A 26,869-nucleotide genomic window follows, 5' to 3' on the forward strand; every position below is an offset into this window, starting at 1 on the left:
GGTGAGAACAACTCCCAATTAACAGTCCTCCTGTACAGAATATTTCCGTCACCCAAATACCATGCCCTCCCTCCCCGTTTCAATGGCAGCCGAAAAGCAAGCAGCAAAACAGAGGCTGACACTCTCTTTTGCAGTTGCACAAATACGAGATATACTGTATTATCACCTAGGCAGCCCAAGGTTTTTCTAACAATCAGTCACTTTTTCATGAAAGCTTCAGACCTGTTATCATACTTAAACATTCCTGGTACTTTTAAAGCCCTGTTTGTGCAGTCAAAGGCAAACAGCCTGATGCCAGGTCTGCCTGTTGTCAAAACAAGTAATGGATGGAAACCCTTTGCCTTTCCTTCCAAAAATAAAAAAATGTGCTTTTAGCCTTTTACTAAGGTGGAAGAAAGCCAGAGGCATGCCATCCAAGCCAGGCTCCTTGTTTAAATGAAGAAAATGGCAGGCGTGGAATTGGGGGGGGGGGGGAGTTAAAAATTACATGTTAGGGTAGTATCTTAAGTTCTCAGGTGGAGGCACATTTGGCCATGAGGCTTTACACCGCACTGAATCCAAAACAATAACTGATTAGTAGTAGTAGTTGGTTTCATTTGACTTATGACCAAAATGGAGCCTGCCTGTTCCAGTAGTCGTAAAGCAGGTCACCCATGTGACCAACCCAATTTTACAACATTTTCTGCAGCAGTCATTAAGTGAATGTTGCACTAAGCAAAATGAACACTGTGGTCACAAAGCAAACCTGTTATTATGGGGTATTTTTGCCCAAAACTGAAAGTAAATTCTGGTTTTTGGCACAACTGTTGTAAAACGCATCACAACCACAAGTGCAGGTCAGTTGTTGAGCATCTGAGGGTAGTCATGTGACCATAATTGACCACCCCACAGCCGTCAGAACTTCAGAACCAGGTAAAAGCACCGGGGGGGGGGGGGCATTGTAACTTTAAGGAGTTGCTAAGTGACCAGTGCTAAGTCAGGGAGTACCTACTCTAAAGCAAATAGATTACTCAGCTGGCAGGAATAGCGAACACCTAGATCAGTGATGGTGAACCTTTTTTGGCCATAAGTGGGGAGCGCAGGGGGGTTGCGTGCAGGCGTGCTACACCCATAATGCAACACGTGACACCCCCCCCCCCAGTGCGCATGCATGCGAGAAGCATTCTCCCCCATTTTTCCATGCAATTTTAATTCTCCCCAGGCTCCAGAGGCTTTATAGGAGCCTGGGGAGGGCAAAAACAGCCTCCCCTGGAGGCCGTCCGGAGGCTTTAGGGACCTTCAGGAGGCTTCAGAGAACCGAGCAAACCAGAAGTCACTTAGGGCCGTTTTTTTGCACTCCAGAGGCTTCAGAGAAGCTCCTGAAGCCTCCGGAGGGCCTGGGTATGAGGAGGCTCTTTTCGCCCTCCCCAGGCTCCTATAATGCCTCTGGAGCCTGGGATGCGCGAAAAATGGCTTTTAAAAAGGCTGAACTCAGCTGGCCAGTGCGCGCATGTACGCTGGCCAGCTGACAGGGCAACGCCTCACGTGCCTTGACAAATGGCTCTGCGTGCCACAGGTTCGCCATCCCGGACCTAGATGATAGGCTCAAGATCCAGAAGGATCTTAACAGACTTAAACACTGGGCCCTATCTAACAAAACGAAATTCAGCATAGAGAAAAGTAAAGTCTTACACTTAGGCAAGAAAAAACAAAGGTACAGATATAAACTGGGTGAAACCAGGCTCAATATCAGTGACTGTGAGAGGGATCTTGGAGTCTTGGTGGACAACCAGGTAAATATGAACCAGCCGTGTGCAGCAGCAGTCAAAAAAGCCAATGCAATCCTAAGTTGCATTAACAGAGGGATACAATCAAGATCATGTGAGGTACTAATACCACCCTATAAAGCCTTAGTAAAACCACACCTAGAGCACTGCATCCAGTTTTGGTCACCACAATATAACAAAGATGTTGAGACTCTAGAAAGAGTACAAAGAAGAGCAACCAAGTTGATTAGGGAAGTGGAGGCTAAAACATACGATGAACGATTGCAGGAACTGGGCATGGCTAGTCTAGAGAAGAGAAGGACCAGGGGAGACATGATAGCAGTCGTCCAATATCTCAGGGGCTGCCACAAAGAGGAAGAGGAGGTGAAGCTATTTTCCAAGGAATAATGTATGAAAACTGATGGAGAGATTCAACCTAGAAATAAGGAGGAACTTTCTGACAGTGAGAACAATCAACCAATTGAATAGCTTGCCCTCAGAAGGTTTGGGAGCTTTAATCACTTGAGACTTTCAAGAAGAGATTGGCCTGCCACCTGTCAGAAATGGTATAGGATCTCCTGCTTGTGTGAGGGGTTGGACTAGATGACCTACAAGATCCCTTCCAACTCTGTTACTCTGTTAAATCCATAGAAGCACCTTCTTCTCACCCTGTGGGACACTCAGCATAAGATCAAAACTACGGTTGGTTCAAATGGCTGATTTTTGTCTCTGAAGTCAACTGGCAGGTGGCTTCATTTGGGAACAGGCAGCAGTTCAAGCACAGCATCTGCCTGCATCTCATTAAAGCAGCTGTATCTGATTCAGGACTGTGCAGCTGCTGCACAGCTGCTTCAGTGAGTCACAGACAGGTGCCAGGTTTGTGCTGCTGATGCTTCTTCCCAATGAAAGCCTTTTGTAGCCATATTGATAGTCTCATCACCCTGCAACTCCAGAAAGCTCAGGTGCTTATCTTGCTACTTAGAGAACACAATAAAGATGTGCACATCACACCACACCACATTCTTTTGCATAATGTCAAAGTGATGAGATGTTCTCACTTGTAAAGGAAAGGGAGCCCTCTTGCTCCTGAGTGACCTTGGCATAGTGGGGGTAGGAAAAATGTTCTTGCCATTGGGCTGCTCAGACGGACATCTCGGAGCCTGGAAAAGGGAGCAGCATTTTGCAAAATGTGACCAGACCAGACGTTGCACATTCCTATCAGGGAAGCAAGCAACAACTTCTGGGTTTTTCAAGAGACGCTCCTCGCCCTGATTAACATCGATTAAAGAAGCAGAATTGAAACGCAATTCTCCAATTTCTATAAATTGTCCTCTATCAATAAATGTTGCAAATAAAAAAATAAGAGAATGTAGCATTGTTGGATGGGAGTCGGACAGCTGCTCATTCGGCATCTGCCTGCCATTTGCCTCAGACACCCTCTCCAAGGGGAGGTCCTGATCTGACCAGAGGCTTCTGAGGCTGAGGCACGATTGGCCTTAGCGTTCCAGAAGAGCATCCGCTCAGCACGGGGGACTGGGACCAAGAAGAGCTGCTGGCAGGCAAGAAGGAACAGCCTTGGCAGAGAGGCCGGGTGATGACAGCCAGAGGCTGGACTTTCAAGAGCTGCCTTGCCTTTCCAACAAGATGGAATCATCGGCTGTTCCGAAACATGCTAACCAAGTTCTGTGGCCTCTACATTCCAACAGCAGGCTAGCACTGTTAGCCTGGTTGCTTTCTGGGTGGCTCAGGGTTTTGTGCACGTCCAAACCTGTCTGGAGTCTAATTGCGTCCTTCGTTTGCGTGTTGTGCAGATGCAGCACTTCAGAAGTTGACTCTTGTGCAGTTGCCCAGGTGTCTTCTGACTAACCACCTTTGGAAGGACAAGTTCTCCAAGAACACATCTGATGAGCTAGGTGGAATCATCTCTTCTATCCGTTTATTGCGTTTCCATCTTGCCATGTTCTCTCTGAGAGCTTAAGGCAACTGGTCTCAACATGGCTCTCTGGGTTCAGTGATCAAATGAAGACGTAGCTGGCTCTTGGCCCATCATGGCTATTGGCTAAGCTACAAACACAATTCTAATAAAATATGTCTAAACACCAGCTGGATGGATGGCTTGTTATTGGTTGATTGGGATGTTGATAGCCGGCTATTAAGTGGTTGGCTGTTGTCTCTTTGTGCAGCCAACTCCTCAGCTCCTATGTACCTGATAAGCTGGTGGTAAATCAGAACTCCTGTTGACTGACAAGGCGCCCAATTCCCAGACTTCAGTGGAACATTCAATATATGTTAGATATCACATGCCTCAGTACCTTAGAATTAACTTCATGCCATTAGTCTAACACTCTTTTAAAGCAGGAATAGCCACCACTCCAGAAGATAGGCTCAAGATCCAGATAGATCTCAACAGATTTGAACAGTGAGCCATAACTATCAAAATGAAATTCAGTATAGAAAAAAGTACATTTACATTTAGGCAAGACAAATCAAATGTACAGGTGGAGATTAGGCAAAACCTGGCTCAATAGCAGTAACTGTGAGAAGAATCTTGGAGTCCTAGTGGACAAACATGTCCATGTCTAAACATGACAAACAGGAGCCAGCTGTGTGCAACAGCAGCTAAAAAGCCAATGCATCAAGATCAAATGAACTATTAGAACCATCTCATAAAGCCTTGGTAAGATCACACTTGGAATACTGCATCCAGTTTTGGACACCATATTATTAAAAAAAAAGATGTAAAGATTTTGGAAAGAGTGCAGAAAAAAAGTAACAAAGATGGGTTTGGACGCTAAAGCATATGAAGAATGGTTGCTGGAATTGGATATGTCTAGTCTAGTGAAAAGCATCAGGGGTGACATGATAGCAGTGTTCCAAAATTTGGGGGTCTGCCACAAAGAAGGAGGGATTTCAACCTATTTTCCAAAGTACCACAGGCAAGACAAGAAACAATGGATGGAAACTAATCAAGTAGAAAAGCAGCCCAGAACTAAGGAGAAATTTCCTAACTCAGAACCATTAACCAGTGGAATGGATTGCCTTCCTAAGTTGCGAGTGCTCCATCACTGGAGGTTTTTCGCTTGAGTAGGGTGTTGGACAAGAAGACCTCCAAGGTCCCTTCCAATCTGTTAGTCTGTTCCATTATTTTTCGGAAGAAGTATATTTTGCAAAGGGTGGAGTGCATAATATAAACATAATATTTTAACCAAAAATGGGTTGTGCATGTACCTATTGAAACCAAAAAATATTACTTGAAACTTTCCTTGCATTTTATAACTTTGTTGATATCACCTTGCATCTTATGTAATTATATACAAAATCGTATATGATTACAAAATTGTACAATAGATTTATCCTATAATTTCTTTGCTTTACAATTAATTTGTTTTCATCTCTTATTTGCTTAAAAAAAAAGAGGGAGAAAGTCCTTCTTATCCTGAAATTTAGATTTGCCTTTACTCAACCTTGACTCCTGCTGATGTTATAAACAACTTCAAAGAGTTTTCTTCCAAGCCACAGAGAAGTGGTTCCTTTTACCTCCCATCGTATTCAAACACGAATTATGTCCAGCTCTTATAAACAAAGTCTTTTCTAGATTAAATTGATTTAATTTAGGACTAAATGTAACTGACTCATTCTCTCAGTGAGGAGAGTATGACTTGCTATTGCCACACAGTTCTATTTCCATCTAAGCACTTTCTGATAATGTCCTCTCCCATCACTGCAGATCCATCAAGCTTGCAAACCCATCTGCAGGAAATGCAAGCGTCATGTCACTGAAATGACAGGCCAGGTGGTCCAGGAAGGGACAAGACGCTACAGACTTTGCAACGAGTGCCTCTCTGAAGCTGGGATCGACAGCATCCGCATTGATTTGGACACAGAACCGCCCCCGGAGTTTCCTCTGGAGGAGGACAAAGATTCCAACTGGAATTACAGCGAAGACAATAGATCCGATGTGGAGATTGTAGAGGATGGCTCATCTGATCTGGTTATCCAGCAAGTGGATGACAGTGACGATGAAGCCGAGGAAAAAGACGTAAAGCCCAATATCAGGTAGGTATGAAGGACAGATCGTGAATAGAGCCTCTCCCCCCCCCCCCGTCCTGTTAACGTTATGTCTCATCCCTTGTCTTGAGCGTTGACGCCCAGCCTGCCTGCCTGCTGGCCCAGGGTTCAGATGCACTCTGCTCTAACGGCTTCCCCTGGCTTGGGGTCAACTGCATGCAGTGACGGACATGCCATTGTGTCTCTTCTGAATTTAGCTACTCCCAAGTATCACTATTTTATTGCATAAGGAAGTCTTCATTTCAAGATGGCGCAATGTATGAACAATTATTTGCAAACGGCAACCGTGATAACTTTTGATAATATAAAATTGTCCTCTTAATCCTTTTACAGAATTGGAAAGCCCTTCAAAATAAAAGTGAACAACTTCATAGTAATTCAGATACTGAATTAAATTTTTTGCAAGTATAAGAGTTTTGTTTAACTATAAACACTAATATGAAAAGGTGCTTCAGCCTCTCCTAAGCCATGGACAATAATCTCAGCTATGTGTTATCTTAGAAACACAGCCAGTAGATTTAAAGGAATGTAAGTGGACAACAATTCATAATCCTTCAGCAAGCATTCACCTTCTTCAAAGCATCATTTGTTTATTAAAACAGTGAAGTTTTCAAAACCAGTTTTTGATTCCCAAATCTCTTTTCAGTGAACCCTTTCGGTAGGCCTTGTGCCTGATAGAACAACTGATACTTCTCAAATCCACCGGAGCACACAGATGGTAATGCAGCTTTTCCTCATGATGCAGGTGTTCACACATGTTCACTTCCTTGACTTTATGGAAATGTGACACTGCACCAACATGTGGGGTTGTGAGAGGTAATAACCTGTATTTTCTCATTTAGCCCAACACTTTAGTAATGACACAAGTCATTACGATTATTTTTTCCTGAATTTACAGGTTCTATTTTGCGGTTTTCTTTTTCCAGTTGTGCTTTTTGTTTTTCTTTAGTTTTTCATTCTCTCTCTCTCTCTCTCTCTCTCTCTCTCTCTCTCTCTCTCTCTCTCTCTCTCTCCCTCTCTCCCCCCCCCTCTCTCTTTGAAGCAATTAAACCGAAAAAACCCAGATGGCCATTAGATGGAAGCAAATAGATACTAAAAAGCTTAGCTCCATCTTGCCAGTGATTGACAGTGGTGTTCAAACTTTGTGAATCCTTTGAATGTTCAATATTTCTGCATAATAAATTTTAAATGAGATCTGTTCTCCACACAAGTCCTAAAACTAACAAAAGTGAATTCAAGTAAACAAATCCGTCAAAAGCCTTATACTTGTTTCAGTGAGGAAAACGATCCAAAGCCACCTATTTGTGTGTGGCAAAAGTACACAAGGCCTCGGGGAGGGTCTCCCAACCTTGACCACTTGAAATTGTGGACATCAACTCCCAGAATGTGTCCTGGTTGGGAAGCCCTGCCCAGCTCATCTGAAAGGGAAATCAGACTTGGGTATTTCAATCGGAGGATCAGGTGTGGGGTCCAACTAACTTAAAGAACATAATTTATTAAATAAATAAAATAAATTAAACAAATTTATTTATTCAATTTATAAGTTGCCTATCCCACTGTTGCAGTGACTCTGAATGGCTACTGCATATTCACTATTAAAGTCTGATTTTCACAACTCATGAAGATGTGGAAGTACCGGTATGCTATGTGGAGAATAGATCATGTTTTATAATCTTTATTGTCATTGTACTTAAATACAACGCAATTGGTTTTAACCTCACTGGTGCAAAATTATAACAGAAACAAAAAAAAAACTGCAGCAGAAAGGGTTGTGAAATCAGGCATGCACCCAGTTAATTAATGACCTTGATGACTTATGGCCATAAGATAGACCTCAGTTGTAAGTCGAGGATTACCTTCTATGGAAATATTCAAAAGGGTTCACAAATTTTTAAGCCTCGTTGCTTACTTCGGCATCTTAGGCAGAGTTTGTCCCCCACTGTTTGTTATTGGGGATCAGGGAGGTTCCTTTCTCCTGAGCTTCTCTTTCCAGCCTCCGTCTCTTCCAGGATCATCCACCCCAGTTCACAGCCAGCTGCCAGGGATGGACTTAAACAAATGAACCTGGATCCTTCTGACTCAGCGATCCCTGGAATAGCAATTTCAGTGGGGAAGAAAACCCTGAGACCCTGATCTAGCTGCTATCTATTGTAGAACACCTGGCATGACTGGCCAAACACCTTTCACTGGCACAAGAGATGGCAGGACCCCACAAGTCCCCCAGGCCAGGGACATTTGCCAAGTGGGCAGCTGCAGTGGAAGCCTAGAGAAACACTGTCTTTCATTCTCTTGGCTTCTACGGCAGCCAAATATTTCACAATTCTGTTTGTTTATGCAAAGTGAACATATTTTGAATAAATTTAAAATATTTACATCCCGTCCTGATGCCAGATTGTGACCTATCAAGGCCACTATTCCCTACCTCATATTCTTCCTGTAAACCAACGTTTCTCAATCTCAGAAACGTTTAAGATGCATGGACTTCAATTGCCAGGATTCCTCCGTCAGCATAGGAACTCTGGAAGTCCACATACGTATCTTTAACTTGCCAAGTTTAAAAAATACTAATTTAGCATTTCCCAATTGTCGCAATTGTGGCATCCTCTGGCAGCTGGAGAAGTACAGATAGTCCTCAACTTATGATCACAATTGAGGCCAAAATTTATGTTGCTAAGTGAGATATTGAAGTGAGTTTTGACCCATTTTACAACCTTTCTTGCCACAGTTCCCAAGTGAATCTCTCTAGTTGTTCAGTTAGTAACACAGTTGTTAAGTGAATCTGGCTTCCCCATTGACTTTCCTTGTCAGAAGGTGGTAAAAGAGGATCACGTGACCCCGGGACACTGTAACTGTCATAAATACGAGTCGGTTGCCAAGTGTCTGAATTTTGATCACATGACGATGGGGATGGGGTCATAAGTGTGAAAAATTGGTCATAAGTCACTTTTTTTAGAGATGTAACTTTGAACGGTCACTAAATGAACTGTTGTAAGTCAAGGACTACCTGTACCACATCTTGATGTATCAAGGTCATTTTAAAGATAGCTTGATCTCCCTGAAGGTTGAATGAATCCACCTCTCATCATTACCTTGTTACAATGTAGGTTTCTGCTAAGCAGATACTGCAGTAGGCAGCTAAAAGATTGTTTATTATTTATTCTTTCATTTATTATAACTAACTGAAGGTAGCAAACGTACCTAATACTCCTCCCTCCTCCTAATTTCCCCACAACAACAACCCTGTGAGGTGCATTGGGCTGAGGGACTGGCCCAAAGTCACCCAGCCAACTTTCATGCCTACGGCAGGACTAGAACTCACCTTCTCCTGGTTTCTAATTGCTGCCTCAACTACTAGACCCGTGACGGTGAACCTAGGGCACGCGTTCCACAGGTGGCACATGGAACCATATTTGCTGGCACGGCAGCCCTCAACTCTGATTTCTGGCCTTCTGGAGGGCCGGGGGAGGCAGTTGCCCCCCTCCCCAGGCTTCAGGAAAGTCTTCAGAGCCTGGGGAGGGCAAAAATCCCCCCCCCCGCATGCATGGTGGGGGGGTCACTCGAACATGTGCAAGCGGGTGGGGGGATGGGCACACGAACACGTGCACAGTTTTGGCACACCTTTAGAAAAAGGTTAGTCATCACTCCACTAGGCAGTGGCTTCTTACATTCAATCAATCCACTCCATGCATTGGTGGGACAAGTGGATTCCTGCAATGTCCCTTGCATTCCACAGTACCCAGTCATTGCCAAAAATTCATGGGTGTCGGTGCAACTGATAACATGCAGAAATACACAATCCTGATCATCGATCAAGAGTCTCATTTCAAACCATTCACATACCTTTCAGTCACTACTTACCAATCTGGGAGCCCTCTAGTAGTCGTTGGTATCTTTCAATCAAATCCAGACATGGAATCCCACATGAGTCCCCAATTTGGGTCTGAGCCTGGTGCCGAAGCCGATGAAGAACACCAGATGCAAGGTGCAGGTTTGTTTCCTTTTACTGGAATGCTCCAAGAAAAGGGGTCCTGGCAAAAAATGCCAAAGAACCCTGAAGAATAGAATAAAGAAAGCTTTATACAATTTCACTAAAGCACAAGGCGGATAAGACGAGATATATAAGAAATATGTAATAAACATTACTAAAGTAAGGACCTAACAATTGTTCTATTGGTTCCTAGATGTCCCTATTCCTAAGACTTGGCTAATGAATGCTCCAGGAGTTATCTATTTGCTCCAGGCCATCCCTATTCCTAACTTCCAGCTGTGATATGCAGGATGTCTAGCTTTTGTTACTCTTATCAGTTCTTTAGCCACCCAGAATATGCCAAGTTTTACACTGGCATATTCTCTCCGAATAAGCATTCTTTGTTCTTGCCAGACAGGCTCCACAATGAAAGGCTTCCTACCAGGAAGCCTTGCCTTTTTTTAGCGGACAGCCCATTATTCATGTCTCCTGTTCATGGGCTCAGAAGGACTCCAGGCCTGGGAGCAGCTGGGCACCAGATCCGCAACCCCTTCCGATAGCTGGAATGGAAATGGAGTGGGGTGTATGTAACTCGGTGACTGGCAGGGCCTCAGCTGCTGAGTGCATCCCATCTCTTCTGCTGGCCTCTCCCAGGTCAACCTTGATTCACCACAGTTTATGTTGCTAAGCAAGTCAGTTGTTAAGTGAGCTGCACCTGATTTTACAAGCCTTTTTGTCACTGTTTAAGTGAATCACTGCAACTGTTAAGTGAATCACATAGTTAAGTGAATCCATCTTGACTTTGCTTGTCGGAAGCCAGCTGGGAAGGTCAGAAACCCAGTTGCTGGCCCAGAAAAAACTCTTGCTGGCCCAATGTCAGGCCTGCCTCCTTTCAAACCCCAAGAAAAAAAAAACCCAAATCCATTGAGATAGATTGTAGATTGTAGATTGTAGAAGTTTATTTATATGCCGCCCTTTTCCCTGGGGGGACTCAGGGCGGCTCACAACCCAAAAGGGGGGGGGGAAACAAACTTTTAACATATAAGACAATACATAATTAAAACACAACATTCATACCATTCGGGCGGGTTACAGTCTTAGCCCCAGGCCTGACGGGTAGCCAGATTCTGAGGGCTGTGCGGAAGGTCTGGAGGGTGGTGAGGGTATGAATCTCCACGGGGAGATCGTTCCATAGGGTCGGAGCTGCCACCGAGAAGGCTCTCCTCCGCGTGGTTGCCAGTCGGCATTGACCGGCAGATGGAACTCGGAGGAGGCCTAATCGATGAGATCTAATAGGTCGCATGGAGGTAATTGGCAGTAGGCGGTCTCTCAAGTACCCAGATCCACTACCATGAAGGGCTTTATGGGTGACAAGTAGCACCTTGAAGCATACCCGGAGATTGACAGGTAGCCAGTGCAGCTCGCGGAGGATAGGTGTTATGTGGGTGAAGCGAGGTGCACCCACAATAGCTCGCGCGGCCGCATTCTGGACTAGCTGAAGTCGCCGAATACTCTTCAAGGGCAGCCCCGTGTAGAGCATGTTGCAGTACTCCAGCCTAGAGGTCACAAGGGCACGAGTGACTGTTGTGAGAGCCTCCCGGTTCAGGTAGGGGCGCAACTGGTGCACCAGGCGAACCTGGGCAAATGCCCCCCTGGTCATAGCTGACAAATGGTGTTCGAAGGTCAGCTGTGGATCCAGGAGGACTCCCAAGTTGCGGACCCTGTCTGAGGGATGTAGTGTTTGACCCCCCAGCCTGAGAGATGGAATACTTGCCGAATTGGTGGGAGGGAAACACAACAGCCACTCGGTCTTATCTGGGTTGAGCACAAGTTTGTTAGCCCTCATCCAGTCCCTAACAGCTTCAAGTCCCTGGTTCATCACGTCCACCGCTTCATTGAGTTGGCATGGGGTGGACAGATACAACTGAGTATCGTCCGCATACTGGTGGTATTTTATCCCGTGCCGCCGAATGATCTCGCCCAGCGGTTTCATGTAGATGTTGAAAAGTAGGGGGGACAAGACCAAACCCTGCGGCACCCCATATGTTAGGGGCCTAGGGGTCGATCTCTGCCCTCCAACTAACACCGACTGCGACCTGTCCGAGAGGTAAGAGGAGAACTACTGCAAAACAGTGCCTCCCACCCCCACCTCCCGCAGTCGTCGCAGAAGGATACCATGGTCGATGGTATCGAAAGCCGCTGAGAGGTCAAGGAGGACCAGGATGGAGGCAAAGCCTCCATCCCTGGCTCTCCAGAGGTCATCGGTCAATGCGACCAAAGCGGTTTCTGTGCTGTAGCCAGGCCTGAAGCCGGACTGGAATGGGTCAAGATAGCTAGATAGAGAGGAGCGAAAGCAAGGCAAGATCTAATTCAAAACGTATGAAAGTTACAGATTGAACGTTTCCCCAAATCCCCCCCCTGAGTCCAGTGCTGAGGGTCCAATCAAAGTCCAGTATGATGATATGTGAAGCCCATCTTCAGGTATTTTACCCATCTGGAGTCCTAGGACGGTTGGTCTTGACTGGGTATAAACAAATCCACTCAGCAGTGCAAAAATTCTTGAGAGCAAACCTCCCTTCCAGTTCACATGAGACTTCACCTCACCAGCCCAAATGCCACCCCCCCCCCAATTACTATGGCAGCTGATAGCAAGCATGCAGCAAAATCTAACCCCATGCTGACACTCAGCTTGGCCTGGGGCACTTCTACCCACCTGGGATCAGTCTCAGAGGGAGTGGGAGGGGGGCATAGGCCTCCTTCCCGTCTTTGCTCTGTTGGGAGCCCGGCAAAACCACCATTTGACTTTGAGTCTGGCAGCTCCATAGTTCTTGTGGGCGGCTCTGCTTGGCAGACAGTTTGAGCTTCGTGGCCTCCAGTTTCTTGGGTCCCAGCAAGCATTAACTCTACTCTTCCTATGTGCTCTGTTCAGGAAAAATAGGGGGAGGTCCTTGATGCTCTCTGAGCTTGGTGGTTTTCTGGCAGACATTTCATTACCCATAGCGGTAACATCAGTGGTAGAAGGGAGGGGATTTGCTCTCAATTTACTACTCCTACTTACCAGCACTGATAATGTTATGTAGTTGAGTAATGAAATGACTATAAAGGTAAATGTTCCCCTCGCACATATGTGCTAGTCGTTCTGACTCTAGGGGGCAATGCTCATCTCTGTTTCAAAGCCGAAGAGCCAGCACTGTCTGAAGACGTCTCATGGTCATGTGGCCAGCATGACTAAACACCAAAGGCGCATGGAACACTGTTCCCTTCCCAACAAAGGTGGTTCCTATTTTTCTACTTGCATTTTTACATGTTTTCAAACTGCTAGGTTAGCAGAAGCTGGAACAAGTCATGGAAGCTCACTCCATTATGCAGCGCTAGGGATTCAAACCACCGAACTGATCAACAAGCTCAGCGTGTTAGCCACTGAACCACTGCGTCCCTAAGAAATGTCTATAGGAAATCCCCAAGCTTTGAGGGTACCAAGGACTCTGTCAGCGTTCCAAGTATCATGTAGAATTAAATCAGAGACCAAGGCAAAACCATCCTTAAAGTTCCAATTTAATAAATCAGACATGTTGGCATTATGCTATGGAATCCCAATACTGGAAATGACATCAGAATCCCACCCAGTTAAAAGTTCATGATCTTGTCCCCACACCCACAATCCATCACATGGTCCAATCTTCTTCTTTCACGCTGGTATCTACACCCAGCTGCTTCTGGTCAGGTGTGAAAGTACGGAGACAAAAGATGACCTTGAGCTTCTAGAAAAGAATGAAAACAATACATTCCACAATCCTACTCCTGTCTATTCCCACTCCCATCAACTATACTAATGAAACAACATAATGAAATTAAGAGAAGGTGTGGCGCGGCCAAAATTCTAAAAGGAATATAATTGCAGGCCTGACAGGCGGCCTCTCCTCAGAAGAAAAAACGTTTCCTGAAAAGATAATAACATAAAAGTTAACATAAAAAATTAACCACCTACTTCCCCCTTTAGGGAACCCTTTGGCTTATCGGGAAACTTCTCATGGAATTGTTCTACTAACTTTTCCACTGTTAAGTTCCAACTTTTCACCCAAGTGGCTTCAGACAAAGGGTAACCCTTCCACTGCACTAAATACTGTAAGCAATCCCTATTCAACCTAGAGTCTACAATCTTTTCAGATTGTGTTTCCCCTTCTATCTGGTTAAGAGGAGAGAAAGTTTGGGTGGATGCTCTTATGCTAGACTCAATTTGTATTTGTATTTGTATTTTATTATTTGTATGCCGCCCTTCTCCGGGAGGACTCAGGGTAGCGAACAATTCAAGGGGGAAAAAAGGGGAACATAAAAAGACAAAATACAAATAATAAAAGTAGACAACAGTCGCACAACCATACATGTCGAGAGGGGAGGGAACTCATCACCCCCAGGTTTACTGGTTTCAACAAGCTACATTGAAATTCTGGGTCAAATTTCCCTAGACTTCTGGGTAGACTGAGTTGAACTGTAAATGGGTTAACTATCTTCACTATTGGTAATGGACCTAGAAATTTTGGACCAAATTCCTTGCTAGGCATTCCTAATCTTAAGTATTTGGTAGACACAAAAACTTTGTCCCCCACATGGAAGGGGTTCTGGAGCAAGCGATGTTTATCAGCTTGCTTCTGGTAGGCTTCTGCTGCATCTGCTAGAGCCTTCTTCGTATTCTCCCAACCTTTCTTTAGCATGTCCATCCATTCATTCAAAGACATGGAGGAGGGAGATTTCCTAGGCAGCTCAGGCATGGGAACAAATTCCATGCCACTGGTAATCTGGAAAGGAGTAAATCCAGTGCTGCTGTGAATCGCATTGTTGTATGCCACTTCTGCGAAGGGTAGCAAGTCTGACCAGTTGTCTTGCTGATAGTCCACAAAACACTGGATGTATTGTTTTTTTTTTTTTTTAATAAATGTTTTTTAATTTTAATTTAAAACAGGTACAGCATCTTTCTTTACATCTGTAGAAAATGTGTCAATCAATTACAGATAAGTTTTGGTACATCTCCTCCATAGTCAACTAACATAACTGGATGTATTGTTCTACTACCACATTGGCTCTCTCTGCTGCACAGTTCATGTTGGGATGAACCTCTGAGCTCAGTTCTTGTGTGGACCCCATGGATCTCAGGACCTCTCTCCAGAACTTGGCTGTGAACTGGACTCCGCGGTCTGAAATAATCCTCTTGGGCAATCTGTGCAGGCAATAAATGTGTTTCACAAACATTTTCGCTAATTTCTTTGTGGATGGCAACTCTGAGCAAGCGATGAAGTGCACCAGCTTGCAAAACCAAGTCCTTAACTGTCCAGATTACTCTGTTGCCAATGCTGTCTGGGAGTTGCACGATGAAGTCCATTGCGACCTCTTCCTATGGTCTGTTAAGGCTGGCCACCCGTTGTAGCAGTCCAGACTGGTCTGTTGGGAGCGCCAATTTCATAGCTGTAATCAGCTTATCTTCATTACTATCATATTGCGTTTTTCTCGACAAAACATCCCCCAACAAGTTTTTGAGTACTTGTTGGACAGCTGGGTTTTTTGTGTCTGCTGCAGGTTCTGGGCTCTTGGGTTCAATCATCCCTAGCTGGCCCTTTTCCTCCACCGGTGGTAGCGGCTCAACCACTATCATCAATTTCCTACCACCGTCTTCCCACTTTATCGTAGGCTTCCACTTGTCAAGCCATGCAAGCCCCAAGATGATTTTTTCAGGCATCTCGAGCCACAATGAATCTGAGAAGCTCACAGTGGCGGCCCACTTGTAACTTCACCAGGTCAGTTACTAGCATGGTTTGGGCCCCTCCAATTAGCGTTCCATCTACCTGCTCAACCTGAATGGGACAGGCTAGAGGTCTTGTGCTTATGCCTAGTTGCTTGACAATTGACCTGCTGATTAAGCATCGAGAGCAACTGGTGCTCACAACTGCTTCAACTTCCCCCTCCAACCCCATCTTAGGCACTTGGAGGTTGACTTGGAAGGCGAAGGGGCGGATGGGTGCATTCACCATTGGGTCATCTTCAGCATTTTCCTCCTCCGAGGACTCCCCCTTGGTAGGACTCTTTGTCACTTTAAGTTGGGGATCCTCTTCCAGAGGTTGGTTGCCCTTTTCCTCCTCCGAGGCCTCCCCCTTGGTAGGACTCTTTGTCACCTTAAGTTGGGGATCCTCTTCTCGAGGTTGTTGGCCCAGATGACTCTTTTGTGGTGGCATCTGAGGCCTTCTCTTTTCTGCCATGGCAGTTGATGTGCACATTTGTGGCAATGGGGCTGGAGCCAAGCCCTCTGACGCTTTGTGGCCAAGTTGACAGCAAAGGTGGCATTTTGTTGGCCCCCACGAGGAAAGGGACCTAGTTACATCTCTAAACTTAGGAACCGCCTCATCACATTTTTCCACCGTCCATTCTGTAGCTTGCCCCTTGGTAATCCCTTCTTCCATTGTTGAGAACCTTTCTCTGTAGGAAAGTTGGGTAAGAACCTTTGGGGACATTGCAGGGGAGACTGGAACCAGTGGGGAGGTCAATCCCTCGGTGGGCCACTGCCCAGTTGTCTGCCATGATGCCATCTGTTGAGGAAGGGCAGGTACCAATTGGAATCCCTTCCATCCATGACCTGGGATTAAGACCCATCCCGAGGGTGCCTGATTCACAGGTTGCAGTTCACCCAATGATGGCTGGTTAGGGGGGCTTATGTGCCAAGGGCCCCACTGCTGGCTTGGAGGATTTCCCCATGTTGATGGCCCATGTTGATGGCCCACTGGCATCTTAACCATCCATACTCTGGGAAGAAAACCCAATTTAGTGGTGCTTCATCCACTAGCTGCAGCCCAATTTCTGGTGGCTGGCAAGTGAAAGATGCTGGCCAAATCCCTTCTTGCTGGCTGGGTTGAAAATCCCATCTTGATAGGGATTCTGGCTTCAACTCAGTTGCAGGGCATTGGTTCATTTCAATTATCCCCATTTGGAAGGAGTCAAAATCTCCACTCCAGGGTTTTTTCCAAGCCTTGGCTGGGGGGGAAGGAGGGGTAGTATGCATTCATGTTTAGTTGTCCGGAACAGTCCGGGAAAGCCATCGGAGCTGACTGCGTGAGGGTGACTGGGATCTCCATTCATCAGATCATCTGGCCATTCTTTAGTTGTGTTGAGAATAAGTTTCTTCATTCCTCTTCTTTCCATCCCCCACAGGCTGGGCTTCTTGCCAGCGGCAATAAATTTTAAAAGCGAAACTGCTTCACCTTTGAAGATTTGCAAAGAAGCGTCTCATCTCAGCTTCTTATCTCAAAAGGCTTGCTCATAATTGTTCACTGATATTTTACGCTGACCGGGTGGCTCAGCGTTGGGAAAACAGCAACCCTCACCAGCCCCCACCCCCCTTGAGGGAGCGGGTGCTGGTGATTTATTTTGAAGAGAGTATTGGGATAATGTCAGCGTTCCAAGTATCATGTAGAATTAAATCAGAGACCAAGGCAAAACGATACTTAAAGTTCCAATTTAATAAATCAGACATGTTGGCATTATGCTATGGAATCCCCATACTGGAAATGACATCAGAATTCCACCCAGTTAAAAGTTCATGATCTTGTCCCCACACCCACAATCCATCACATGGTCCAATCTTCTTCTTCCACGCTGGCATCCATACCCAGCTGCTTCCGGTCAGGTGTGAAAGTACGGAGACAAAATATGACCTTGAGCTTCTAGAAAAGAATAATAACAATACATTCTCACTCCTGTCTATTCCCCCTCCCATCAACTATACTAATGAAACAACATAATGAAATAAGAGAAAGTGTGGCAGGCCAAAATTCTAACAGAAATATAATTGCAGGCCTGACAGTTCAACCCTGAGCCACAAATATTCTCCTTTATCGATATCAGTTCAGAATTTACTTTTGTTTCTTCCAACTCTGAGAAGGAAAACGACCCAAGTTACTGGGAAAAATGATTGGTTGCAAAAATGGGCAATTTGCGTCTCACTCTGCTCTACCCTTCAGAGGTTTTTTCATGTAACTGCACAATGTCCTGCTGTCCTGCAGATTTCCAGAGAACTGCACAGACCAAAAATGCATAGGAAGGGAAAGTGCTTATTGCATTTCCTGCTGGTGTTGATCAGGGATGAGAGAGTCCTTGTTTCTCGACAAGGAATGGCAACTCCAAGGACAAAAATGAGGCTCTTTTCCCCTCTCCTTTGAATGGAGGAGGATGTTCTGAGCTGTAAACCAGGAAGACACTTGCTAGTCACTTGTAATTGGTGCAAATATTGGTATCATAGAAATACATTTGTCTTGTACTCCTGGTTCCTCCACAAAACTTGGATTCATCTTTAAATTATGTTACTTGTTGAATTACCGTATATACTCGAGTATAAGCCGAGTTTTTCAGCCCACTTTTTGGGCTGAAAAAAGCCGCCTCGGCTTATACTCGAGTCTACAACTGGATCCGGCAGTGCTGTTGCCTGTTGGAGGAGGAGGAGGCGAACCAGCCTGCCATCGCCAGCCACCGCTAGCCCTGCCGCTCTTCCCACCCCCTTCCAAGCCCCACAGTCCAGCGGATGGAGCAGCGAAGCCCCGGGGCTTCGCTACTGCTCCCCGCATTTTCTGCATGGGGATCCCTTGGAGAGGGGATTCCAGCCTGCCATCGCCAGCCACCGCTAGCCCTGCCGCTCTTCCCACCCCCTTCCAAGCCCCACAGTCCAGCGGATGGAGCAGCGCTGCTCCATCCGCTGGACTGTGGGGCTTGGAAGGGGATGGGAAGAGCGGCAGGGCTAGCGGTGGCTGGCGATGGCAGGCTGGAATCCCCTCTCCAAGGGATCCCCGTGCAGAAAATGCGGGGAGCAGTAGCGAAGCCCCGGGGCTTCGCTGCTCCATCCGCTGGACTGTGGGGCTTGGAAGGGGGTGGGAAGAGCGGCGGGGCTAGCGGTGGCCGGCGATGGCAGGCTGGTTCGCCTCCTCCTCCTCCAACAGCACTGCCGGATATCCGCCCAACGCTGCGGGGGCGCCAGCGGGAGCTTTGGCGGCTTCACCTCAGCCGCAGCGCTGGGCAGCAAATGTGCTGGTGCTGTTGGAGGAGGAGGAGGCGGCGGCAGCAATAGCACCTGAGGACAGGACAAGAAGCAATGGAAACTTGTCAGAAGGAGACTCAAGCTGGAAATAACGAGCAATCTGACAGTAAGAACAATTAAAATCCTAGGAAAATGTCCTTTCATGAAAAATTACTTTTTCAGTTAACTCTGCCTGACATTAGTTGGGTGAACAGAAATATTAGTTGGCCAATTCTAAAAGGGAGCACCAGAAAGAACTTAAAATATTTTTTAAGAGAGCTGGGTTTTTCATTTATATTATATGTATGAACAGAATTAACACAAATTGCAGATACCAATCAAACATAAAGAAAAAAAGGATGAAATAATGCTCATTTTAAAAAACTCAGTGAAAATAAAAACAATATACCAAGAAGGTGGCATACTGGTTGTGATTTGATCTCTTCGGGGGATCCCGGGGATCCCCTATACAAGTATTTTAATATTGCAGACTTGCAGTATTATAAGTCATACTGATATTATAGAACACTTTAATTAAGCGGGTCCCTTGAATAAACATAACTTTGAGTTTCAAATAACACTGATTTTTTATTTTTGAAATTTACCGTAGCTGCTGCATTTCCCACCCTAGGCTTATACTCGAGTCAATAACTTTTCCAGCTTTTTGGGGTAAAATTAGGTGCCTCGGCTTATATTCGGGTCGGCTTATACTCGAGTATATACGGTAGCCACCATAATCTATTGAGCAGGCACAACCAGGCTGTGGCATTTCCTGGGATTGATGTAATATTAGATGCACTTCACTGGAGGTGATCACCACAAAACACAATCCACACCAAACCAGAATTTTCAGCTGTGCTTTACTGAACAATCCATTGTGGCTGGTTTTCAAATATTGTTAAGCCATAATGGCTGGGTTTACTAAATGCATTACACTAAACCAGTGATTCCCAACCTCACCAACTTTAAGCTGTCTGGACTTTGATTCCAAGGAGAATTCTGAGAGTTGGTCCACAGAGTTGTTAAGGTTTGGAAACGCTGCAAAAGTCTTCTATTAACAACTTAATGTTACATATGAGTCAGGCCAGTGAAGCATTTGGCGTTATTAAGGTTCTTTCTGTCCTCCTAGTTTTGACTAGGTGTCCAGGCTCCATTCACACACGAAAAGTAGCCTCGCTCATGTCCTACTCAAACAAGCAAGCCATGACATGGCTTAGCAACAGGGCCGTTCCCCCATCTTCCCACAACTCTTGGATTCCCGAATGCCCAACCGTCTTGCCCCCTGCCCTGCCTTGCCAGTTGCATGAACTCAGCTGGCCCTTTGGAGGGTAGCTGTCAGGAGACCTGGCTGCTCTGAGCCCAGCTTCTTTCTGCAGGATGGACCACAGAGGACCCCAGCTCCCCACAAGAACTGCGCTGGGGGAGATGGTACAGCTCTGGCCCCCACCCGACACTGCCTGAGAGGAAGAGCGCACAAGGTGGGGCAAGGCAAAGAAGGAAGCAGCCTGACCCACAGTCCCCTCTCACTTAATGCCAGAGAGTCTCCTGCCCACTGCAGGGCAGCCCCTCCCCCAGGTGCACCGGGGCTGTGGGAAGGGTGGTAGCAGGAGGGCTCTCCCTGGCCTCGGTCATCCAGTTCGTCATCCAGTTCTTATCGAAGAAACAAAGAAAAAAAAACCTGAAAGTCCACTTGCCCCTTGAAAAAAGCACCTTTGGGTCAGATAGTAGAAACCTTTTTCTTGTCTAGTCTTTTTAATAACGAATAGAATAGGACCAGAACAGCTTTGGCCAAGTGTGATTAGACTTATATGGAATGTATATCTGGTGCAGCTTTTAGTATGCATGCAAAACAGAGTAATAGTGATAGAAGGTAGTAGAAAAGAGCCAAGGTGGCGCAGTGGTTAAATGCAGCACTGCAGGCTACTGCTAGATCAGCAGGTCAGCGGTTCAAATCTCACTGGCTCAGGGTTGACTCAGCCTTCCATCCTTCCGAGGTGGGTAAAATGAGGACCCAGATTGTTGGGGGCAATATGCTGACTCTCTGTAAACCGCTTAGAGAGGCCTGAAAGGCCTATGAAGCGGTATATAAGTCTACTGCTATTGCTATAAAAGATGAAAAGGATAAGGTCATACAACCATACTATATGGGTAAATATTCTTATAAGACAGTTGTCAGCCTCTGCTTTGCTGCTGCTTCGGCTGCCATTGAAACGGGGAGGGGGGCATGGTATTTGGGAAGGGAATCATTATGTGCTGGAGGAAGATTCCAGACGCTGATCTGACCATCTTACTGCGCGTGTGGAGGAAGGGAGTTTCCCGCCAAGGTTAACTGTCCAGCATTCCATCCTGGTGATGTTTTTTGAAGATATCTCCCACCTGACTGTTGGGTGAATTATAATTGGACTATGGACTGGGGTGCCAAGGGGAGGGGATTGAATTATACATGATATTCTTTGCTAATTAACCAGATTCAGCTTAGCTTCGCAACTGTTTATTTGTAATTAGTAAAAGTACACTTAATTTCAAACAAATGGAGTTGAGTGGTTTCTTTCCTGGCTATTAAATGAAGTTGCACGTGACAATAAGCTGAATCCCACCTCGCACCCAACCCGGAGCGAACAACTACCGAGGGGGTGCCTTCATAGAAAGAAAAGAAAATGTCTTTGCATGAAAGCGACCAAGAGGAAGACTTGGGTGCAATGGCAGGACCATCTCTAACAGAAAGACTAGCCGAACTGAGAGTGGAAGAACCTGCCGTCCGTCCCAGATGGACTTGGGGTGTGGGATAGAAAGAGGAACCTGAGGAATTACAAGCTGGAGTCACGAGAAGGAGGCCAAAGAAAAAGCCAGCGGCTGACTGGAGTGGCTCTGGAGAGGAAGACTACAAAATCTCCCACGCCATGAGGCTCCTCGAAGAGGCATGAAGTGAACACCGAATTCGAGAGAGAGCTGTGGAAAGGGAACCAACAGAGGAACTGGAGGAAAGGTACTCACTGCATAGCTTAAGGGAGACTGGAGGGGCCGATGGGGGATGTGCGCAAGAAAACCCAGAACCAGCCCCCCCCCCTGCGGCTAGAGACATCCCGAGGGCAGGGGGGGACAGGCAATGCTGGATGGCTAAGGTCCCACCCTTAAGCGTAAAGTATGATGGAGAACCCAGAGGTCTCGGGTTGTTTATTATTCAGGTCTGGAATTATATGGAAATATATGGGCCTGATTTAGAGACAGATGAATCTAAAGTGAGAATGGTGTTAATGGCCTTAGAGAAGAAAGCAGCTGACTGGATGGCCAGACTACATAATAGTAATTCCCCTCTCCTGAGGAATTTTGATGAATTTATGGCAGCCATGAGAAGGAGGTTCGACGACCCTTTGACCGAGCATCGTGCTAGGCTGAAATTTGCGGCCCTTAAACAGGGAAAGAAAACTGTGCCTGATTATGTGCAGGAATTCCAGGAATTGTCAGCCTATATGAGGGGGTGGTCGGAAGAGGCCTTGCTGGATCGATTTGCTGATGGCTTGGATAAAGATCTTTACCAGCAATGCATAAACAGACGCCTTCCCCGTCGTTTGGAAGCTTGGTATGAGAACGCGGCAGACATTGAGTTAGACTTAATCAGGCTTTGTTGCATGGAAGAGGGAGAAGTTGAGAAATCCCCCCCAGCACCCCCTAAAGCCCCCCGCCCAAGAAGTGAGGGCAGGAGAGGTTTTGCAGGCAAAGCCAAGCCCTCCGCTTGTTTCCGCTGTGGAAAGGAGGGGCATCGTGCTGTGAATTGCCATGTCAAGCTGACCCAACCCGCTCCACCCCCCCCGGAGGGAAAGGAAATCTGAGAAAGCTCCAGGCAAGAGGAAGGAGGCCGCCTTCACTGCTGAAAATGTTTCTCGACGCTTTGAGCCAGAGGAGGAGGGAGACGACACTGATGATGAAAATTCTCATCGCTGGGTAAGTTCCCGCTCTGGCCCTATGCTTATCCCAATTGAGCTTAAAGTGCCCTCTTCTGGCGCAACAGAAAAACTTCTGGCCCTGTTAGATTCTGGGTGTTCCCGTTGCATGATAAGCCCTGAAATGGTTGAGAAGCTGGGCTTGAAACTAAAGACTTTAAAAATCCCTATTGCTTTTTGCCAAATAGATGGCTCTATTGGTGGAGGCGGTCCTGCTCATTTTTCCACTGAACCCATCGAGATGTGGATGGGTACCCACCAAGAGCTAATAACTTTTATTGTAGCTCCTGGCATGGACCGGCCCCTTATTCTGGGACTCCCCTGGCTCCGTAGATGGAACCCGCGCATAAACTGGAGGGATGCGTGGTTGCGGATTTGAATGTCCACACCCCCAGAAGGAAAAGGTGAAAATCCAGCCCCTGATACTACTACCCCCTCACTGGCAGCCAGGGGGCAGGAGAAGATTGAGGGGGAGGAACGAATACCAAGGGAATATAGGGTCCTCAAGGATGTTTTTAGTGAAAAATCTTCTGATAAATTACCCCCTCACAGACCCACTGATTGCACATTGATATTTTACCTGGAGTAAAACTTCCAAAGCCGCAAATATATTCCATGACCCCTAGGGAGATGGAGGAAATGAGGAAATTTATTGATAAAAACTTGGAACGGGGCTTCATTGAGCCAGCAAGGCCCAAGGTAGCAGCTCCAGTATTGTTCAGGGAAAAGAAAGATGGCTCCTTCAGATTATGTGTGAAGAAGTTGCAGAAGTTTTTGGGTTTTGCTAACTTGTATCGTCAATTTATTCCCTCCTTTGCTAAGATAGCTCTCCCTATAACTAACCTCCTTAAGTCGACAGGAGGGGCCAAACCTAAACCTAGCAAACCGCTAGATTGGACTATGGACTGTCAAGCTGCTTTCGAGAAATTGAAATGCCACTTTGCGGAGGAACCAGTTCTCAAACACCCAGACATGGACGCACCTTTTGTGGTCCAAGCTGACGCCAGTGATGTGGCAGTGGGAGCTGTACTACTTCAAGCTAATAGCCAAGGTAAATTACAACCCTGCGCTTACACCTCTCGCAAACTGACCGACACAGAGAGACGTTGGGCCATTTGGGAGAAAGAGGCTTTTGCTGTTCGCTGGGTTTTATCCACGTGGCGCCATTTTCTGGAGGGCACCAAGCACCCTTTTGAGGTGTGGACTGACCATAAAAACTTGGAAACACTGAGGACCCCCAGAAAACTTTCTCCTAAGCAGATGTGCTGGGCTCAGCATTTCAATAGATTCAATTTTACCTTGAAATACATTCCAGGAGGGAAAAACCTTATGGCTGATGCTTTGTCCAGGCTCCCTCAGTACAACTGTTCAAAGCTCACTGTCGTCCAGCCTGTCATTCCCACAAAGAGCCTCGCTGCTCCTGTTGTTACTAAAAGTCAAACAACTTCTAAAGTGGAAGTCACTGAGGACTTTCTTTCTAACCTAAAACAGGCCCTTACTGAGGATGACTGGTTCCAGCAACACATGGATGAATGTACTATGAAAGATGGATTGCCTTGGATTGGGGCAAAGTTATACATCCCTGTGTCCATTAGAGCCATTGTTCTCCAACAGGCTCATGACTCCCGGATGGCTGGACACTTTGGATTTGTCAAGACTCTACACCTCGTCAAGAGGCAATTTTGGTGGCCCTCACTGAAAAAAGACATTGAGGCTTATGTTGCTAGTTGCCCCATTTGTGCCGCTGCTAAACGCCCTCCAGGTAAGCCCTAGGGGTTGCTCCAGGCAGTGGCTCGCCCAGTAGCTCTATGGAAGGAGATCTCCATGGATTTCATTGTTAAACTTCCGGAGAGTCAAGGACACACAGTAATCTGGGTTGTTATGGACTTATTCTCCAAGCAAGTTCATTTCATCCCTTGCTCTAAGATCCCTTCAGCTAAATCTCTCGCTAAGATGTTCATCTCTCATATATATCGCTTACATGGGGTAGTTTAGTTAGTTTAGTTTAGTTTTATTTATTTACGGAAGGCCGGGAGGGTAGTAAGGGTCCGGATCTCCACGGGGAGCTCGTTCCAGAGGGCCGGAGCAGCAACAGAGAAGGCCCTCCCCCCGGGGATCGCCAGCCGACATTGGCTGGCAAATGGAATCCGGAGAAGGCCAAGCCTGTGCGATCGAATCGGTCTTAGGGAGGTAATTGGCAGGAGGCGGTCTCTCAGGTACCCAGGTCCGATGCCATGCAAGGCTTTATAAGTAACAACTAGCACCTTGAAGCGTGTCCGGAGACCAATGGGCAGCCAGTGCAACTCGTGGAGGATAGGTGTAACGTGGGTGTACCTAGGTGCACCCACAATCGCTCGCGCGGCTGCATTCTGGACTAGCTGAAGTCTTCGAACACTATTCAAGGGCAGCCCCATGTAGAGCGCATTACAATAATCCAGTCTTTTTTTTTTAAAAAAAAATTTATTTCCATTTCATAACATACAATCACATGTATACTATACATAGCCAATATCATATAGTATTAAATAATGATTACATCAGTTCCTCTTGTCCTCAACACCCCGAAAAGATTAACACCCATTATTAGCTCTTCTACTCTCCATACACCTCTTTCTTCTACCTCTCTCTTATTTCCTATCTTATCTTCCCTCCCTCTTCCTTTCCTACTCTATTTCCCCTTCCTTTCTCCTTCTCCTCTCTCTACATTCCACTCCTCCTTATCCTCATCCTCCTCATCTTCCCCCCTTGTACTCTCTCCTATCCCTCCCTTCCCACTTTTCTTCTCCCTTCTGCTTCCCACTCTTCCTTTCGTTGGTGTATTTCCGCTTCCATACTACTGTATATACTCGAGTATAAGCCTAGTTTTTCAGCCCACTTTTTGGGCTGAAAAAAGCCGCCTCGGCTTATACTCGAGTCAGTGAAAAATTTGCCCAAAATGGAGGAGAAAAAGGGGCGGGGCCATGCCGCTGGGTGACACTCGTGAATGGCCCAGTGCCCCTGTGAGTTTCCCCTCCCTCTGTGTCAGTTTGCCGCGCAGCGCGCACCGCACCATCCCCCCTCCTCACGTTCTAATGTAATGCAGGGCTGTCTTACGATTCCCCTTCCTCCCCCTCCTGCCGCTCTGCAACGATGTCCCACCTCCTCCTTGTTATGGCAAGCAGCCACATAGCGATGTCCCACCTCCTCTGGTACAGTGATCCAATGATAGGAATCACTGTGCCGTGTGTCATAGGAGGCGGGACATCGCTCCCGCGGCTGCACGGGACATCATCATCACAGCGGGACATCAGCATCATGAGGTGAGTGAAGTATTTCATTGAATACACCGCTAGTTTACTGTTTTTCTTTGAAATAAATATTCAAAAACATTATTGGTATCTATTTTTATTTTTGAAATTTACCGGTAGCTGCTGCATTTCCCACCCTAGGCTTATACTCGAGTCAATAACTTTTCCAGTTTTTTTGTGGTAAAATTAGGTGCCTCGGCTTATATTCGGGTCGGCCTATACTCGAGTATATACGGTACTCTGTTTCCTCTTCCTTTCTCTTTCTACTCGCTCCCCTTACCACTCCTCCTTATACACCTCATCTTCCCCCTTCACCCTCTCTCCTATCCCTCTCTTCCTATCTTCTTTTCTCCTCTACTTCCAACTCTTCTATATCCTGACTTCCCTCCATCATTTTCTACTCTACTTCCCCTTCCTTTCTCCTTCTCTTCTCTCCCTTTACCACTCCTCCTTATACACCTCGTCTTCCCCCTTCACCCTCCCTCCTATCCCTCTCTTCCTATCTTTCTTCTCTCCTCTACTTCCCACTCTTCCTCTGATTCATTTAATGTGTTTCGGCATCTGAGCAAAATCCCTTTTGTGTTGATGGTATTTATAATTCCATTTCAATATACTTAAAAAATTAAAAAATAACAGTATACATGTACAATCATCCAACATCCCTCCTCCAACTTAGTAAACTCCACTCCCTCCCACCCTCCCCCCAAGCCCCTAACCTTCCCCCACCCTGACTTCCCAGAACTAATACAAGGTATAAATCTTTAACAAAAACAGTTTAAAATATACTTAAGAGAAAACGTAGAAAGTTAATA

At 46.2% G+C, this 26,869-nt stretch overlaps 1 protein-coding gene across 1 annotated transcript in view; it reads left to right on the top strand.

Moving 5' to 3' along the window:
• LOC116515647 overlaps positions 1-6,386 on the top strand; it is a 51,243-nt gene extending 44,857 nt beyond the window's left edge. Inside the window, exon 6 of the mRNA XM_032227781.1 lies at positions 5,473-6,386. Within this exon, the coding sequence (XP_032083672.1) occupies positions 5,473-5,805 (333 nt within the window). The 3' untranslated portion in view covers positions 5,806-6,386. The remainder of the gene's footprint in view (positions 1-5,472) is intronic.
• The last annotated feature ends 20,483 nt before the right edge of the window (positions 6,387-26,869 follow it).

This window comes from Thamnophis elegans, chromosome 12 (genome assembly GCF_009769535.1).
Source record: "Thamnophis elegans isolate rThaEle1 chromosome 12, rThaEle1.pri, whole genome shotgun sequence".
In the NCBI taxonomy this organism is placed as follows: domain Eukaryota; kingdom Metazoa; phylum Chordata; class Lepidosauria; order Squamata; family Colubridae; genus Thamnophis; species Thamnophis elegans.